The 18,497-nt window shown below is 31.7% G+C and overlaps 1 protein-coding gene across 9 annotated transcripts in view; it reads right to left on the bottom strand.

The window, feature by feature from the left end:
* RBM26 (RNA binding motif protein 26) overlaps nt 1-18,497 on the bottom strand; it is an 84,970-nt gene that overhangs the window by 3,483 nt on the left and 62,990 nt on the right. For 8 of the 9 annotated variants that reach the window (XM_035003201.1, XM_035003203.1, XM_035003204.1 and 5 more), the window contains exons 19-22: nt 17,649-17,849; nt 14,900-14,986; nt 6,608-6,721; nt 4,457-4,943 (exon numbers count right to left, since the gene is read on the bottom strand). In XM_035003201.1, the coding sequence (XP_034859092.1) occupies nt 4,854-4,943; nt 6,608-6,721; nt 14,900-14,986; nt 17,649-17,849 (492 nt within the window). In that variant the 3' untranslated portion in view covers nt 4,457-4,853. Of the gene's footprint in view, nt 1-4,456; nt 4,944-6,607; nt 6,722-14,899; nt 14,987-17,648; nt 17,850-18,497 lie in introns of those variants that run through there. The other variant, XM_035003209.1, reaches the window with a different exon arrangement.

Genomic DNA, 18,497 nt, shown 5'->3' with positions numbered 1-18,497 from the left:
TAGGAACAATAATAAATTGATACCAAAAAAAAGTAAAACAAAAAAGTGCTTTCAATTATACTACGTAATGAATACATATTACTGATAAACTGCAAGAAAGTTATTTACCAAACTCAGAATTTTCCTACTAACCCAATATGATGTTTTCATTAGAAAATAGTGAGAATGGCAGTCATTTCACCAAGATTTCATTCTTTCTTAGAACTTTTAGGTAGCTAGTTTGGAAGATAATCTCTTGTCATGATCAGAGAGAGAAAGAGAGAAAAAAAGCTACTCTCCTCTAAAAGCCTGTATACATACCTTAGAGCAACTAGCCAGTTCAAGAAGTTAACAAGAACAAGGTAGTTCCTGAGATCTGGGAAAAGGAAATTTTCTCTCTGCCTTACAAACATCATTCACTGATGACTTAATCCTAAATCTGTGTTTTTACTTATAGGGCTTTAGAATAATAAAAGCCCTGAGAGAAAAGACCAAAAAAGTAAACTAATTTAATTAACTAGAATTTCATGCAGGACATTTTTATTTTAAAAGACTAAAAGATTGTTGTGTAAGGGAAGAAAAAAAGCTTATAAATATTTCTACAAATTCTAGAAGGACTAAAACTAATTTTCTACAACTGGTTCACATTATGTGTAAGGGGAAGAAAAAAAGAAAATACAGATTGGTAAAGTTTGTGTAACACTCTAAAATAACCATTGATATTTCAACATACCAAACAAGCAAATGTTTTGCTTTCTTATGTAACCCTTAGAGCCAATGATTAGTGTTCCAAGTAAGATTGGAAATACAGTCCCCATAAAACAGTTCTAGTCACAGGAAATTTCCTAGAATTAAGCTCAACCATACTTTCTACAGGTAATCAATCAGTCTAAAACACTGAAGTTTTGTCTTTATAGTAAACTACTGGTTGATACACTTGATCATATTACAATAAAACAAGAGCTATGGAATACTCTCCCATTCCTGCAACATGATTTCATTAAATGGTTGGGCATCAATTAAATACTAAAATTAATTTTTAAAATCTTACAATTATTCAATAACATTTAAACAACACTGCTTAAGTAGACATAAAATATTGAGTGAAATATGTAAAATGACAACTCAACCATCCCTTGAGGTAATCCTAATCAATCTTTTAACCAATAATATGTAATTTCTCTCTTTTTTTTTCCTTTAAGTAGCAGCTACCTACATTGTTCTGAATCCTTTTCTCACTTCAAACTCAGCCCAGATCTGTACTAAAGCAAAGAACTTGTTGGGAGAATTGTAGAATTAAAAATGTGTTTCAAGTTTTAGGTAGCACATTGTAACAGGAAAGAGTTTTTAGACTTTTGAGTTTAGAAACAAAAGGAAAAGTGAATAGACAGTCTACTAAGTCTAGTGAACAGGGAAGTTTACCTATACGTTAGAGGTTAAATGAATTTTGTGCCAGAAAAGCATCTGGGAACACTATATACAAAACTGTACCAAGACATATTAATACAGATTATCATAACCAAATCTAAGTTGTTTCCACTGATAAGATAACAGAAACAACAATGGCATCAACAGGTAGGGAGAACTGGTACAGATATATTAAACTGTTTTAGATCAAATATACTACCAAGAAAACTATAGGTGTGAAAGGGACCTTAAGATCATCTAGTCCAACCCCTTTCATTTTACAGACAAGGAAACACCCCTGGATAAGTTAAGAGACTTGTCTAAGGCCAGAGAGTTAGTTGCAGAGCTGGGACCAAAAGCTAAATCTCTTAACTCTTATCTGGTAGCTCTATGCTAGGTCATCTTTGGCTATAAAAAAATTAGTGGGATGGACTAGATTGGTGGCTCTTGGCATTTCTTTTCTTACACACCGACAGAAACCAAAGGCTAGTTTACTCCTGAAACCGACTGCAACATTTAATACTCCAAATTATTCATTTCTTACTTAATTGCTGTGGAAATTCCATTAAGACTACATGTATATTCCTCCATCAGTATTTGTAACCCCACTATTGCAATACCTAACTGTTCAACTGTTTAGCAAAATGGTCTCAACAATGGAGAAGACCTTTAGGAGAGATTTTTGAAAAATTGATAAGAATTAACAAGGGATGTAATTGTCACTCCATTATTGGAGATTTATATATGCATTCATTCATTAATTCATCCAACAAACATCTGAGTGCCCACTATGAGCCAGGTTTTGTGATAATCACTAGAGATAAAAAGATGAATAAGACATGGTCCCCTTCCTAGAGGAGCTTATAATTTAGTGGGGAAGACAGACATATAAACCAGATAAATTATATTACAACATAAGTACTATAACAGAGATATGAACAAAGTGCTGTTTAGAAGGGAGGGTAAAGGTATGAACTGGCTAATGACCAAGAAGTCTACCAATTCTGTGCAAGAACTACCACATTTACTGCAAACACAACCTCATGCTCAATCAATAATTAGGAAGGAGTAGCAATGTAGAGTTTAAAAAAAAAAAAAAGTTGGCACCGAAATCAGAATGCCTGCACTCAAATCTAGTCCTTTCACTCACTAGCTGTGACTTTGGGCAAGTCACTCCATCTCTATTAGCCTAAGTTTCCTTATCTGTAAAATGGGAATTAGCAACTACTTCAAAGGGATACCTTAAGTTTTAAATCAGAACACATGGAAGTACATGCAGAGTACTAGTATTTATAAGCATATTCATTAATTTCAAAAATCCAATAGCAACCAAGTACTAATATTTATAGTTAAAATCATCTTAATGATAATAAAAATGTAACTGTGAACCTAATGGAATGTAATATTTAATCCTCATTCTTTGGGACAAAATAGAAACACACTTGTTTTCTGATTCATTCAAAGCGACATGGTTTAAAACATTTTAATTTTAGGTTACTAGAGAATTTAAGACTAGGGAAACTGATAAGCTATTTATGGATTTAAATAAGTAGGAGGTAATTTCAATTACATTATAAGGGAATTTTACAATAATTTTTAAAAATCAGGCTAAAATTTACTAGTAAAATTATAAAGCCAAAAATCAGCATGGAGATTTAACTGGCCTTTGAAAGATTTTCTTTCTTTATAATACCTGTTTGGTGTAAAGAGAAGAAACGTGAGCCTCTGCCAATTTGGCACCTTTCACGACTACTAAAAAGAAAAGAAAACAAACTTACCTAATGAATGAGAATAGCACATAGTCAACATACAAGAGACTACATAAAAATATATCACAGATCTAAGTAAAGAAGTTTTTGAGTAAAGTCACTTTTGACAAAAGAAATCAATTTTGAAATTTTAAATATAATACATGTACCAACTGCAAGGCAAAGCATTCCTATGAGATAGTATTACCATCAAGAACATATATACAATTTTAACCCTAAGTGCGGGAGGAAAAAATAAAAGAGGAACAGAATCCATTAGTTACCCCACTGATAGAGGATTATGGTGTTGGAATTACAGTTTGTGACTGTGAGGACCTCAGTATGGTAAGAAAGTGATTTTTTTAATGTGACATTGAATATAATCACTGTAATCTCAGGAGGGGCAGAAACACTTGCAACTGAAATGATGAATTTTGAAAGATAAATATGTAATCTCCCACCCCCTCATTCTACAAAGATGCATTTATTTCCTGAAACTGCTGTATCAACTTTCAACGATCACGTTCATTTGCCAGAGAAATCCACTTAAAAATCACAATACTGGTGCAAATGTCAAAGATTTTTATACAAGTATAGGAAATGCACACTTAAAATATCAGACTGGAACACTTACCAAACAGTGTTTTCCTAAAGTAGTATCTATAGTACATTTCTTTATTCATACATCTTCAAATGGTCAAGTTTTCTTTCATATATCCAAAATGTAATGTGATGTTTTCTTATTCACCAAATGTTAGCTCTACTTGAAGTCTGGTTCCAAACTAATCAGCCTGCTTTTAAATTTTAAGACATCTGTTGAAAATTTATAGGATCAAACCAAACTGAAGTGGTATAAATTTTTAACATTGGATTGTACATTATTGTAAAGGTACCAGTAACCATTATTAATAAGTTAGTGATTATAGCTCCTTTTGTGATAATTGGGGGGAAGGGTAGATCACCATCTGGAATGGTCTATTTATTTTAATTTTTTTTTTTTCTTTTCTTTTTTCTTTTTTAAAATCAAGGAACATTGTCTTGGCCTTTGTGGGGTTTTTTTTTTTTTTTTTGTCATTGCCTTTTTTTTTTCTTTTCTTTTCAAGAGACCATTCCACTTTATTTTTAACATCTGAATGCATAAGGACTCAAATGCAAAGCAGTCATACACCGTTATCATTAAAACCCATATGGTAAAATACACACACAAGTCCAACAAAAGGCTAATACATAGTAAAGCCTAAGCATACTACTATGTAATATTATGAATACATAACTTGGAGACTTTAGTTAGAGTACTATGTTATCTATTCATTTTTGAAAACATTCATTAAGATTTTAAATGCAAATTCATTCCTTATTTGGAGTAAAACAAAATCCTCTAAGTTGTAACAAGTATTGGTCGTAAGTTTTTAGACCTATTCTTTAAATTACAAAGAACCCAAAGAATTCCGTAATGTTCAGTAGAAGTATGTAATAAAAACATTGCATATGTTTCTAGTGTGATGTCTTTAGCAATTGTTTACTGAAATAAAATGCAAACATCAATCTTTCAAAATACAGGATCAGAAGGTAGTTTTCTTCTCTTTTGTCTATTTGTGAAATCCATCTTCATCACATTTTACCAAAAAAATTGTTTTTACAAATATGTAAAAGTACATTAGATAATACTAATGAAACACAGGTAGAGTTCTAGCATATGCAGATCAATGATCAGTCAAATCATCTTCTCCAAGAACGAGATTCATTGTCCTCTTCTTCTTCATCATCATCTTGAAGTAATGAGTCATCCACCAAAGACTCTTCCTGAAACTTTAGGTTAAAATGCATTTAGGAATTTACCCAAAAAAAAAAGAAAAGAAAAAAGGTGACACTTTTAAATACTGATTTCTCTCAACAGAGGCGAATACAAAAGGTATTTCTATAGCTACAATATTCAAGAACAAAGAAAAGCAAACTTTATCCACTCAGTGGCTTCTCTACAGTATCTATTCTATTGCTTATATCAAACAGGCACTAAAACAATATCCAAGGAAGCCCTTGTACATGCCATTTCTCCTGCCTCACTTGATCAAATTATGCCATCTTCTACACCTGCAGAACAGTGCGCAATACCTTTAGTGCTTAAAAAACGAAAACATCAATTTAAGTCTTCTCTGACTTACCCTGTCTAACCCTGGACACTAAATCAACCAATAACTTGTAGAAATGTCTATCAAGATTTATAGATTTATATTTCTTTCTGCTGTATGTAACAAACATTTCTTTTATAGCATTCCTTGCTTTTCCCCATTCCCTTCATAAAAGCTTCTCAGACTGCTTTTCAAACTTTTCAAAATACCTAATACCAGGAGCTCTCCTGCTTTTCTCCCCATTCAATTCAAACTCATGGAAGGACAAAGGTATAATCTAAAACATAAAATGACAAATCATGTATATGAGTTTCAAAATACACATTTTATTCTTGCATTTGACTATGGATATGTATAACAGCCTCGAATGCTCTTCAAACAAAATGAAGTGCCATTACGAAAATCTAACAAAGGTAAAACATGGAATCATTGTTTCCCCACCTTACCTTTATTTATTAACCTCAACTTTTTCCTACAGCTTATTTCATGATCAAACAAAATAGAGTTATTTTTATGTTTATGATTTCAAAGGGCTCTCCCACTTCATTGTTCTTTATGTTCACACCTCTCAGCCATCATACTAATTGCTGTACCCAAGAAAAATGGACTGTTCCACACCTATTCCTCTTCCACACCTAAAATGCCTCTCTCAACTCTATTCCCATTCCCAGCTCTTGCTTATGGAAAGCTTTTTTTATCACTTAGGGTTCAGCTCCACTGTCACCACCTTCTTCAAGATTCTTCTGGACAGAAATAATTACTCCTTCCCCTGGGTTCCCACAGCGTATTGTTCAAATCTTTATTGAGCGTATCACTCTGCCTTTCATTATAATTAGTTTCTTATGTGTCGTCACCACCCCCCTTTCCAGATTATAAGCTCCTTGATGATAGGGACCGTGTCTTATTCATTTTTGTGCCTATCACAGTATCTACCATATAGCAGGCATTCATTCTAACGAACTAAAACAGTATGAATTAAAATAAAGGAAACCTGAAATGTTAATAAAGCAAATGAGTAGGATATATTCTCTAAAATTTAAAATATTACAAGATTTCCTGTGGATAAAAATCTAAAGAATAATTACTGTTTTCTAAAAGTAAATGAAAGCTGAATATATATAAGATTTTCTTTCTTTTTTTCTTTCTTTCTTTTTTTGGATTAGCAATCCATAGTTCTCATTAATCCAGAAAATTTAAAGTTGTCTGCATTTATCTGACATCCCCTGCCTGGAATATGGCTCAGGAATAAAAGTTTTATGTTAAAATCACAGCCATAAAATCACATTTCATATAAAAATGTGAACATTTAAGGGCCAAAACGAATTAAAAAAAAAACAAACATACTTCCTCTTCATCAGGTTCAACTTCTTCTGTTTCAACAGCTGAAATATTAGTTATTGGTTTATTCCATGCCAGTTTTAGATCCTGCCCTTTGAAACGAGCTCCATGAACTGCAGCCTAAAACAATTAAGAACATTAGAATGTAGAACATTAATAATTTCTGAGAAAAAAAATGAAATGTTATAGTACCTAATATTTAAATTAGTAAAACGAAAGTGAAGACACCTATCCATTTATATTTTGTGGTTATTTATTTTGTCATTTACTATTTATTATTACAATTTATAATTTACTTTTAATGGTTATTTACTTCTAAAATCAGCTTTGTGGATGGAAATACTTCTAAAAAGAAAACAAGAACACTTTCTCATGCTTGAGCAGAGCTATTATATGAATGGCCAGCATCTGACTATAACTATGTCTACATGTTTATAATACAATGATAATGGCTATTCGAGGTAACAATCTCAAGGCAATTCAAGATCCTGGCTGTAGGTTCTGAATTGAAGTCCAAATTAGGATCAACAGGCTAAATGTATTTTATTGCATTTTAATTCTTGTTAATTTATGAATGACATATATAGTAACTACAAACTGGAAACCTTTAACAAATATAAAAATAATTTTGCATGTGAAAGGTATCACATTATTTTAAAATTACATCAGTAGTTTAAAGTATCACACTGTATTTAAATATACGATGTTTGACATATCAACTCTTACGAAATATTAAGTATTTCCATGAAGAAAAAACCCCTGAATGTTTCTATTGAAACTAACATACTTCCTACAAAGCTTTCAGAACTACATAAAAGTTAAACTTAGTATTTGCTAAATTAAATGGCTGGTTAGGAAATCGTGCGTTCAAATTAAAGTAACATGAACTGATATAAATCCATGTTAGCAACATACCAGAATAACTCAGTCACAAAAGATTTATAGCACAACCTCAAAGTATAGCATAATGTGAAATCTAGAAACAATTACATGTTCAATGACACCTGACCATGAGTTGTGTGAATATTAAAGTCTCCAGGTATAAATTTTAAATCTGCACATATAAATCTATGATAAATTTAAGAGATTTCATACCTATTAAAATGCAGTTCAGGAGTTTTTAGTCCATGGGCTCATCACAGTGTCATGTAACTAAAAAATTTTTTAAGTACTTATATATGATATTTAAGTTTAAAAACAACTTGTACTTTTTTAAAGCCAGAACTATTACATAAAAATATATTACTATAAGGAATTCAAGTGTCATACCAAATATCTACTCATAAAGCTCATCTTTTCATCCAGTTAAAAAAGGCCAAAAATTTTACTGACATTTTCTATAATAAGTTCTTGACAAACATTTCTGATGACCAAATACTGTAAATCTCTATATTTAGCACATATATCTTCAAATTTATAAGGTGAGTCTACAACCCTCGCAAGTTTTTATTTTAACATTTTACAGGATGATTTTCAAAGCTAGATATATTTAACATTTTATGAACATTCTCCATTAGAAATTTTTGACTATTTGGCTGTATAAATTTGAGATAACGGAGTTCTTGCTTTTTAAATATACAAATTTATTTTAGGTAATTTGCAACATAAAATCTTTAAAGTTTGAAAAAACAATACAATCCATCCATTTTATTTTTTAAAAAATTCAAAAATTTCAGGTTATATAATGTAAAATATCATAATCCATGACTGTCCCATCCTGAAGAGATAACCACTATCCTATGAAGAATTTGGGAAAAAAATCTTGCAACACATTAAAAAAAGTCCTATGCACATAGTAAGAGGATTTGTGTATATAAATATGTAGGATATGTACATGGGAACATACTTTACTGGTCTGTACACCTTCTTTCTTATATTATTAATCCAATTATTTCACAGACCCTTTCCATAGCCATACCAACAGATTTTTCACTTTTCTTGAATGGCTATTTATATACACACACACCCACACCAAATATATTTAAACTAATTTCTTGAGTGGAACTTTGTCCTATTTGTTTGGCAAACTATTCTTTTCTCAACTAGATCTTGATTTTGTTTACAGTGCATGTTTTTATTGAAGGGAAAGGGGTTGCTGCTGTTCTTTTTGTCGTAAGTAAGTTTACATTTTCATGTACTGTAATTTATCAGTGTTTACCTTCATGGCTTCCAGATTGTGCCAGTCCTTTAAAAAGCCCCCTCCACACTAAGATTACTTTTAGGAATCCCCTAGCTTTTTACTAGTCATATGTATTGAAAAAAGAAAAAACTTTTATGCCCCCTTATTTTGATACCAAAAATAAAGGCATAATGTATAATTTTTTCCTAACAGTTGTCCTAACATTATTTACAGATTAGTCAATTTAAATTTCCTGACTTAAAGAAAATATCTCCTTGTAATCCTCTACAATTCTTTTATATATTTAGGTCTTTTTCTGAACTCTATTTTGTTTTATTATCTATCCATACCATTACTATATTAATTCTTTATTTCATAATGAATTTGGTATCACTATTCATTCTTTTCAGAATATTCTTGGTTATTCTGACATTATTTTGTCCTTATGACCTCTGGAATTTTTTGGCCAAGTCCAGTATCATACTGTCTTACTACTGCTTAACAGTATAATATCAACCAGATCAATGCTTTTCAATACTGTGGCAGTTGCCTCAAGAGTTCTGCAACCATTTTATTAAAATGTACATTAAAAAATGAACTTTGTAACTACTTATAAAATGTTAATAAAAACATCATGTTTAAATGTATTCTACAGGATGCTTATTTGAGCAAGGTGGTAGTGGTTATAAAGGTGGAAGTGGGGCTAAATGTAAAATTATACAAAATAAGAAAGGAAAGTGGGGGAAATAACTTCAAAAGAAGATAAAATTAACTTTGTTCATCTTAATGAAAACAGTTGATAATCTAAATGAAAAACTACCAAAGTACCAAAGTAAAGCCAGAAAGAAAAAAATATACAGGGACGCCTGGGTGGCTCAGTTGGTTGAGCATTTGCCTTCGGCTCAGGTCATGAACCCAGGGTCCTGGAATCGAGTCCCTCATCCATCGGGCTCCTTGTTCAGCGGGGAGCCTGCTTCTCCCTCTGCCTGCCGCTCCCCCTGCTTGTGTTCACTCTGACAATTAAATAAAATCTTTAAAAGAAAAAAATATAAACAAATCCTTTCTACAGAAAAGAAAAAGATTTCAAAAAGATACATGGTCAAAAATCAGTAGACCCTGATATTTTCACAGATAAATTCTATTAAACATTTAAGAAAATATATCTCCAATGCTACTTAAAATTAACTCAGAGCACAAAAGATGGAAAACTTTTCAATTACTTTTTATAAAGCCAGGTAATATTGATACCTGATGAAAATATTATCCCCCCAACAAAATCTACAAACCAATCTTACTTCTGAAGACTGAATTAAAGCTACAAACAAATACAAGAATAAAATCGGGGTGCCTGGGTGGCTCAGTCATTAAGCGTCTGCCTTCGGCTCAGGTCATGGTCCTAGGGTCCTGGGATCGAGCCCCACGTCATCGGGCTCCCTGCTCAGCGGGAAGCCTGCTTCTCCCTCCCCCTCTGCCTACTGCTCTGCCTACGTGTGCTCTCTGTCAAATAAATATATAGAATCTTTAAAAAAAAAAAAAAAAAAAAAAAAAAAAAACCTTGTCATTTGCGACAACATGATGAATCTGGAGGGTTATTATGCTAAGTGAAATAAGTCAGAGAATAACAAATACCGTATGATTTCACTTATATGTAGAATCTAAAAAACAAAACAAATGAACACTCTTAAATACAGAGAACAGACTGACGGTTGCCAGAGAGGAGATGGATTGGGGAATGGGCAAAATACCTAAAGGGGATTAAGAGGTACAAACTTCAGTTAAAAAATAAGTCACATGGATGAAGAATATAAGAAATATAATCAATAATATTGTAATAATGTTGTATGGTGATAGATGGTGACTACACTTATCATGGTGAGAACTCAGTAATGTAGAGAACTGTCAAATCACTATGCTGTACACCTGAAACTAATATAACATTGTATGTCAACTATACTTCAATAAATTTTTTAAAGTAAAAAAAAAAAAGGAACAGACTTCAGACTTCAGGGATTTATCAAAGAAAAATACAATAATACAGTGGGGAATCTGTACCAGAAGCAAATATTCAGTTCAATCTCAGGAAACAATATAAATAGATGAGGGAACAAAACCCCTCATATTTCTATAAATACACAAAAGTGATGATGAAATCCATTTCTGACCAAACTCAAAAATCTCTACAGTTTTCAAAAAACAGGAATTAAAAAAAAAAAAAACAGAAATTATTTGTATTCTACCTTAATCTAAAAAGCCAGCATCATATATAATACTAAAATTATTAGAAATTTTTTCGTTCATTTATTATTTTCATTCATTTCACAACGAAGACAATGAATGACATTTCATGAGTAAAGACACAATTACTACTACTGTTATTTAACATTTTTCTAAAGGTACTAACAAGTAACAGAAAGTGAGAAGTTATAAACATTATGATAAACATTAAAGATGGATATGATTACCTGAAAAATCCAGGACAACAAAATTAAAAATCTATCAAAAGATAATCTGGTAAGATGGCAGCTACATATTTAATAAAAACAGACAAATAGTTTTTCTACATACAATCAAGAGAAAATACAGTGGAAAAAAAGACCTCATTTAAAGTAATTAGAAGTTAAATGACTGGGGGAAAACTAATATATTTATTTATATATTTATATAAAGAAATTATACATGTTATATATATTTTACATGTTATATACTACTATATTATGTTTACATTGTATATTATATATTATGTAATCCACAACATATGTACATGACCTATATCGATTTTATATATATGTGTATATATATGTAAATTTACATATATATATAAAGAAAACCTCTAAATGCTCTTAGAGAATAAAGGGTTGAAATACAATGATGTTCTAAAGGAATATTTGTATCGTAAGATGTTAATTCTCCCATAATGTATTCATTTTAGAACCTGGTATGTTTATTCTAAAGCTTACATAGAAAATAAACCTATAAAATCTACCAGGAAGATGCTAAAAATGAACAATAGCTGGGCATAATAAGAGGGAATCCAAACAAGAGCCCTGACAAACTATTAAAATATAAAGTTTAGCTTAATTAAAGCCATGCGGAAGAGGCACATGGAAAGAAAACTGATCAATGGAAGAGAACAAATCCCAAACATGCCCCAATAAACATGGAAAATTTTTACATACTAAGGGTATTTCACCTAAGTCTGGGAAACTAGCTTTTACTCAATGAAATCAAGTAGGCTCCCTATTTCACACCTTACACCAAATAAAATTCATATGAATTTTCATTAAAATGTTTAGAACTTATGAGCTAATTTTCTAGAAAAAAAATTCTGAAGAAAAAAAATCAGAAAGAAAAAAAATCAGAATAGAACTCAGCAAGATAGCAGACAAATGACATTAACAGTTGACAGAAAGAGAAATAAAGAGCATTTAAACAAATATGAAAGTATTCAATTTTAATAAGAGTAAAGTGTATTAAAACTGAAATGAGTTGCTATTTTTACCAAAATAAAATTGATACCATACTGCGGCTTATGTACCCATGTATTTTATATAAGCAAACCACTATGCAGAGTACACACTATGGCAAGCGTGTGGGGAAAAAGCACTCTCATACATCTTTGGTGGGTAAGCAAATGTGGTACAACCTATATGGGGAGGGGGGGAATGAAGGGAGCAATTTCAGAACTATCCATCAAAAATTTAAATGCACATATCCTTTCATCCAACAATAATGTATCAAGAATATATCTTATAGTCATATTTACATATGTACACAGAGAAATATGCATCAAAATATTCACTGCTGCACTGTAAAAGAATAAAAACAATTTAAAGGCCATCAACATGGTTGATTAAATTTGGTACATCCATATGGGGAAAACTTCTCACTTTTCAGTCATATATGAATGTCTCAAGTACCTTATCTTGTACTTTCACTTTGAAATTTACTGTGCCATCTATTGATTACAGAAAATACAGAGACATTCATTCGCTCATCTAGGACAACGGTTCAGAAAATAAGAACAAAGAAATATTTGGAAATAAACATTAGAAAAGGTTGATAATTTTCTTTTCTTGGGAAGGCCTATCATTTATCTTGAGTTTATAATCTCTTACATTTTCAGTGTTAAAATTTTCTTTATTTTATAAAACGATGGTAAGCGTACATGAAATCTGTTTTTAAGCATTCTTCCTTAGCAAAATTAAAAACTGGCGCCTCTATGTCAAACACACTGATTTTTAAATTACCAAACTTCAATGGTCCCTGAAATCCAGAAGTCTGAAAACCACTGCTTTAGCCTATATCCTGCTTGTAGAAGATAAGCTTCAACTTAATTTTCTACTCTTTTCTACAATAGAAGGTTACAAAATTTTAAGAATTTTTTTGGCTTAAGGAAACAATTATGGATTAACAACTTCTATAATTTAATTCCAAATGTTTATCATAGCAATGGTAGTTCTTCCTTTCAGGCTATTAAGTAATTCCAACTAAATTTGTATTTACTCTGAAAAGATAGTTCTTATTAGATCTAACTTATTTTGTCACTTCTTCAACCTCCATATAATTCAGTGTTTTAAAGTCTTTGTCATACATTAACCCCAGTCTTTCGAATTGATTGCTACTCATTTGGAAAATATATGCATTGTATAAATATATATATATGGACATATATACACATCTGAGGTGGAAAAAGCAACACCCAAGAAAGAAGGTATATCAATAAATTTTCCAAAAGCCAAACTTTCAAAAATTATTTCAGAGGTAAAAGGTTTTTTTCTCTCAGCTACATAAGTAAGACGTTTTAACAAACTTTTAACCATTTGTACAATGACAACTACCACTGTTTCATGACTACTGCCTAGAAAATACAACATAAAAGAGACTTACTCAAGCTACCTAACATTACACTAAAAATTGTCACTGAAGCCCCCAATTAAAGGAAGCTTATTCTTAACTTACACTCAATAATACCTTTGAGAAAAAACTTGATCAAAGATCTATTTTTTAATGTAACATGTATACATACAAGTTTATGAGTTTTAAACTCCCATCAATAACATTTTTTACTCTCAAAAAGGATCTTTAAAGTGAAAGATTACCCAAAAGTAGATTTAAAAAAACAAAACTCTAAGACCAGGAACTCCTATTCTATAAAACCATCCACCTCCTACACTGCTAATCTTGACACTAGTTATTACAAGGCCCCAGCTGAACACTTACTGAGACTTTTCAGACCCACAGTCTTTTACTGGTTACAATGCTCCAAGAGCAACTCCTACCAGGCTAGGTACCATTGTGTTATCAGGAAGTATTCACTACAAAGAGGATAAATCAATTTAGAAAGTTTTTTAAAACTTTAGACCACAATCCACTTAAAACTTCTGAAAAGCATACTACTCTCTTCCATTCACATTAGGTTAACTGTTTGGAACTCTTACTGCATTTTTCCAAGGACAAGATGGTACATCTATTTCTCTACAATCCTGAAGAAAGAACACACAGGGCTAAAAATGTTCCTATCAATCTCCCATACTTCATACCCATTTTCCTGTTTAATCTTTTAAACCCAGATGAAAGACAAGGTTGCATATACTCATTCTTTGTAAAGACAATTCAAGATACATGGTTTAAGACAACTATATTAAAAGGACCCTAAAACCTAGAGCAGTGTTATCATGCCTTGGGCAAAAAGTTACAGAGGCTTAGTTGGGGATATGCTGAGCTAGGGACACATTAGAGTTCAGCCTACTGGGACTAGGAAGTAGCATATGAGGGATGCTTTAGAAGATCTGCCATCAGGATTATATCTCAGCTTCTACCTTATCTCTCATCACACTTTCTGCCAAAGCAGACTATGTTCTGGGCCAGCTGAGAAAAAGGACAATGGAAAGTCGGGTGGCCCTACCCCCTGTGAAAGAGAAAGGAAGGAGAACTGCTAGTGTCTCAAGACAATACAACTTAATATTCAACTTGGTGACTATTCTAATTACATCATGTTATAAGTAGAATTGCCTAACTGCTCATTCTTTGTGGCCATGAATTACTTCACATAATCTATCTACTGTTGAAGTGTAGTTATTTAGTAAGTTAAAAAAATTTCTTTTATATTAAGACTTAAAAGCAATACTTATAAAACATTTAAATCTGAATTTTCAACAAATTAGATTTCTAATACTTACTGCTTCAGCTTCTGCTCTTGTCTTGAATGTAATTACTGCATGAAGTGAAGAGTCATCAATCTGACAATCTTCAATTTCACCATATTGCTTTAAATTAAAAAGAAGTATTTCCTCCAAATAAATATTTTGAAACATCCAAAATCCTAATGGCTTTTAAAATACCCATAAATGTAACCCAGAATATATAACAATTCATGGTGATTAACAGAAAAAAATGATGAATAATTCATTTTAGTACTTGATATTATAAGATAAAGAATGGTCCTATTTACAACTCTATACTTTTTTGAATTAGGGAAACTTATACTTGAATGAACTGTTCTTTAAAAAAATGAAACCATGGTCATAACTGGGCTTCCTTAATGCCCTTCCTTCATTATTCCAATCCTAGAATATGCTAAATTCCTTCTAAAACAGAATATTTAATCCTCAGGATATTCTAGGAGTTTTTTGTGTCATTCCCAATTCAAAGATGGTGGGAAAAAAAAAGATTCAGAGGATTTAAATAATTTTCCCAAAGTAATTAAGTTAAATATCAGGAGAGTCCAGGTCTTTTAACATTCGAACTGACCCTGCTTTCACTCCTATTACATACTCCTCTACACTCCACACTCTTTAAAAAAAAACTAAATAAATTAAATTATGCCTGCTTTTAGTTTGTTGGATTTTATTTTTTCTGTATGTAGAAGGATTTCTCCTTTATCATATTTCCTTTAAACAGCAAACTTTAGCATATAAAATCCTAGTCCTTTATCATTACTAATACCTTCCATCTTTCTTAGCCAAAACCAAAATAACTATGATCTCATTAAATACACACATACACACACACACATTCCCCATATCGAAAATTTCTGTAAAGATAACGGACTCTAACATCAATCAGCTCCTTTCAGCTGTCAGTTACTAGCTGTGTAAACTTGAACAAGTTACTTAATCTCTTCATGTTTTATCTTCTTCATCTCTAAAGTGAGCATAATAAAGGTACGTACCTCAGAGTTGTTGAGATAACTCATAATATAATGAATTATATAAGGCACTCAGAATAATACCTGCCACAAAATAAATGCTCTGTAACTTTTAGCTATAATTTTTATTATTAATACTACTGGTTCCAGTATAAATTAATGAAGGCATTTTGTTAATCACAATTTATAACAGTCAATGGGTTTTTTTTTTCTCTGTTACCTGCCCCATGTTCAAATCCCAGGTTGAGACAGAGAACTAAACTTTAAACGTGCATTCTTAAATGATTATTTTTAAATGCGCATTACCATTACTAACTTTGAAAGGAGTTCAAATCTCTAAATGCATGCAAGAATCTCCATGTAAAGGCTCTGAATATTTATAAAACCAAAACCACCCTACTCTCACTAAAATACATTCATAACAAACGCACCTGGTTTATTTGGATTTAGCATATTCTTTGCTAGTTTCTTGATTAGCTATATAACTGTATGCAAAACACTTAATTATCTGGATCTCCTTTCCTTCGGAAAGGGGCGGGGGAAGCTGGGGTGGGTAACAGGCAAGAATTGAGCTAGATTATCTCTAACATCCTTTCTAGCTCTCTGATTCCTTTATTTCTCCCTTTGAAGCCATCAAGTATAGGACTTTCCAGACTCTTTATTAATCATTTTAGTTACTTCTTAAATATATACAATTTCTTTCAATAATTCCCTATGTCCTGACAAAGTAGTTTCACCTTTGTAACTTCTGTTAACAGCCTAGAATATAATTGTCAAACATCTAAATCTGAATTTCCAAAAGATTCAATCATTTGTGTACCTATCTATAAGCTTATGGTCCCTTCAAGATCTAAGCTCCGATTTTCCTACCTCATGAAATTCTCCTGTATTATCCTTTTTCCATCATATGCCTGTGTGAAAGATACTTTTCTAAGTTACTAAAGTACTTACAGTTTTTAATAAATTTAGCTTGATGATGTGATAAATTATGTTTGCAGTTTACTTTAACTGCTTTGTGTTAAAACAATATATATAAAATCCTTGAAGGTAAAGAACTGGTTATTTCCTATCTCCAGAGCAGTTACTATAGTCCTAAAGGCAAGACTGATGCTTTAGTAACTAACCTTTGGGATATCACTAAGAATCACAACATTTAAGTTGAAAAGGCCTTTAGGCAAGTATAATTTCCTTTCTGCACACGAGCCCAGTGGATCCCAGGAAGTCCAAGTTAAATAATGGGTTAGCCAGAACTAGAATCTCATTCTCCTTTCTCATAGGCCTATATTAGACTGACTCCTTTTAATTATATCCTGCCAGTGAATAAAGGCAACTTCAAGATCATGTATCAAAATTTTGTCTTATTTCATTTCTAAGGTCAGCTAAATCAAGAATACAGTATTAACAAATAAAAGTCCATCTTAATTAAAAAAAAATCTGGGTGGCCTATGTGATGTGTTAAATTTTCTCTTCAAAGAATGTATCAAATGAAACTAAACTATAGGACATCCCCTTCTGAATTAGCAAAACTTAAATCATTCCTTTCACAGTATCTGAAAGGCCTACTGTTAAAGAATAGCAACATTTCTTTCAGATAGCAATTAAACAAAAAAATCCCTCAGTTTGTTTTTTAAATAATTAGCAAAAGATTATTATGGATTAATCAAACCCTTTGGTCAGATTAATGGGTTTAAATTACTCGTATTTTCGTAATTTCCCCTTCAATATCCATTATCCCCAACAATGATTATCAGTATGTGTTTTGTTGGACAGTAAGAAAGTACCGCAAAATGAGGAAGAAGATCTTCTCGATCACTCTCTGTAAATGCAGAAATCTCCAATGCCCTGGGACGATGATCCACCACAGCATGACCAGGCACACCTCGACCTCGACCTCGACCCCTGCCTCGGCTATGAGCTGCACCTCGGCCTCTTGAGTGAATTCCTCTACCCCGACCAGATGAAAGAATCCCTCGTTTTGCAGCCTTGAAGAGATCAGACACACAAGTTAAACATCACAAGCCACATTATATATATATATTTTGTCAGAGTAGTCGATTTTATACAATTTGACATCATATTCAAATACTGGCCTGTGAAAGGATCTCATATAAGTTAGTTTTAGTTTTTAAAGTGAAAGCAAATTTAGGTAGCTGATGAAATTAGAAAACAAAATAACATTAAACAATGTTTTGAAATTATTAAATGTGACTTTTTCTAAGTTCCTACTTTCCAAGATACCAGACTGTATCATAAAAAGACCAGCAATTCTTGATTTCCAAATAATACAGAATGTTAAAATGTTACTTCAGTTTAAAACATACATAATACACAATAAATTTATTTTTCCACTTATAACTTTTAAATAGTGTATTTGCCTCTTGACTTCTGTAGGTATAATTATCTCAAATTCATCATTTTAGTCACTTATACTAATATCATTTTACAACCAATGTAGCACAATACCTTATATTCCATCCCATTGTTCTATATGAATAGTATACCATTCCTTCATTGCACAAATATTTAACAAACACTTCCTATGTGCAAGTCCTTACCTTCCTGAAACTCAAATCCTAGAGGGGTAAGAGACATTTAGCAACCAAGTTACTTAATAATATTAATGAGAAGTA

The sequence above is a fragment of the Mirounga leonina genome, unplaced genomic scaffold (genome assembly GCF_011800145.1).
Source record: "Mirounga leonina isolate KUSES-001 unplaced genomic scaffold, KU_Mleo_1.0 Mir_127, whole genome shotgun sequence".
NCBI classification, from domain to species: domain Eukaryota; kingdom Metazoa; phylum Chordata; class Mammalia; order Carnivora; family Phocidae; genus Mirounga; species Mirounga leonina.
This window is presented reverse-complemented; position numbering and strand designations above follow the sequence as displayed.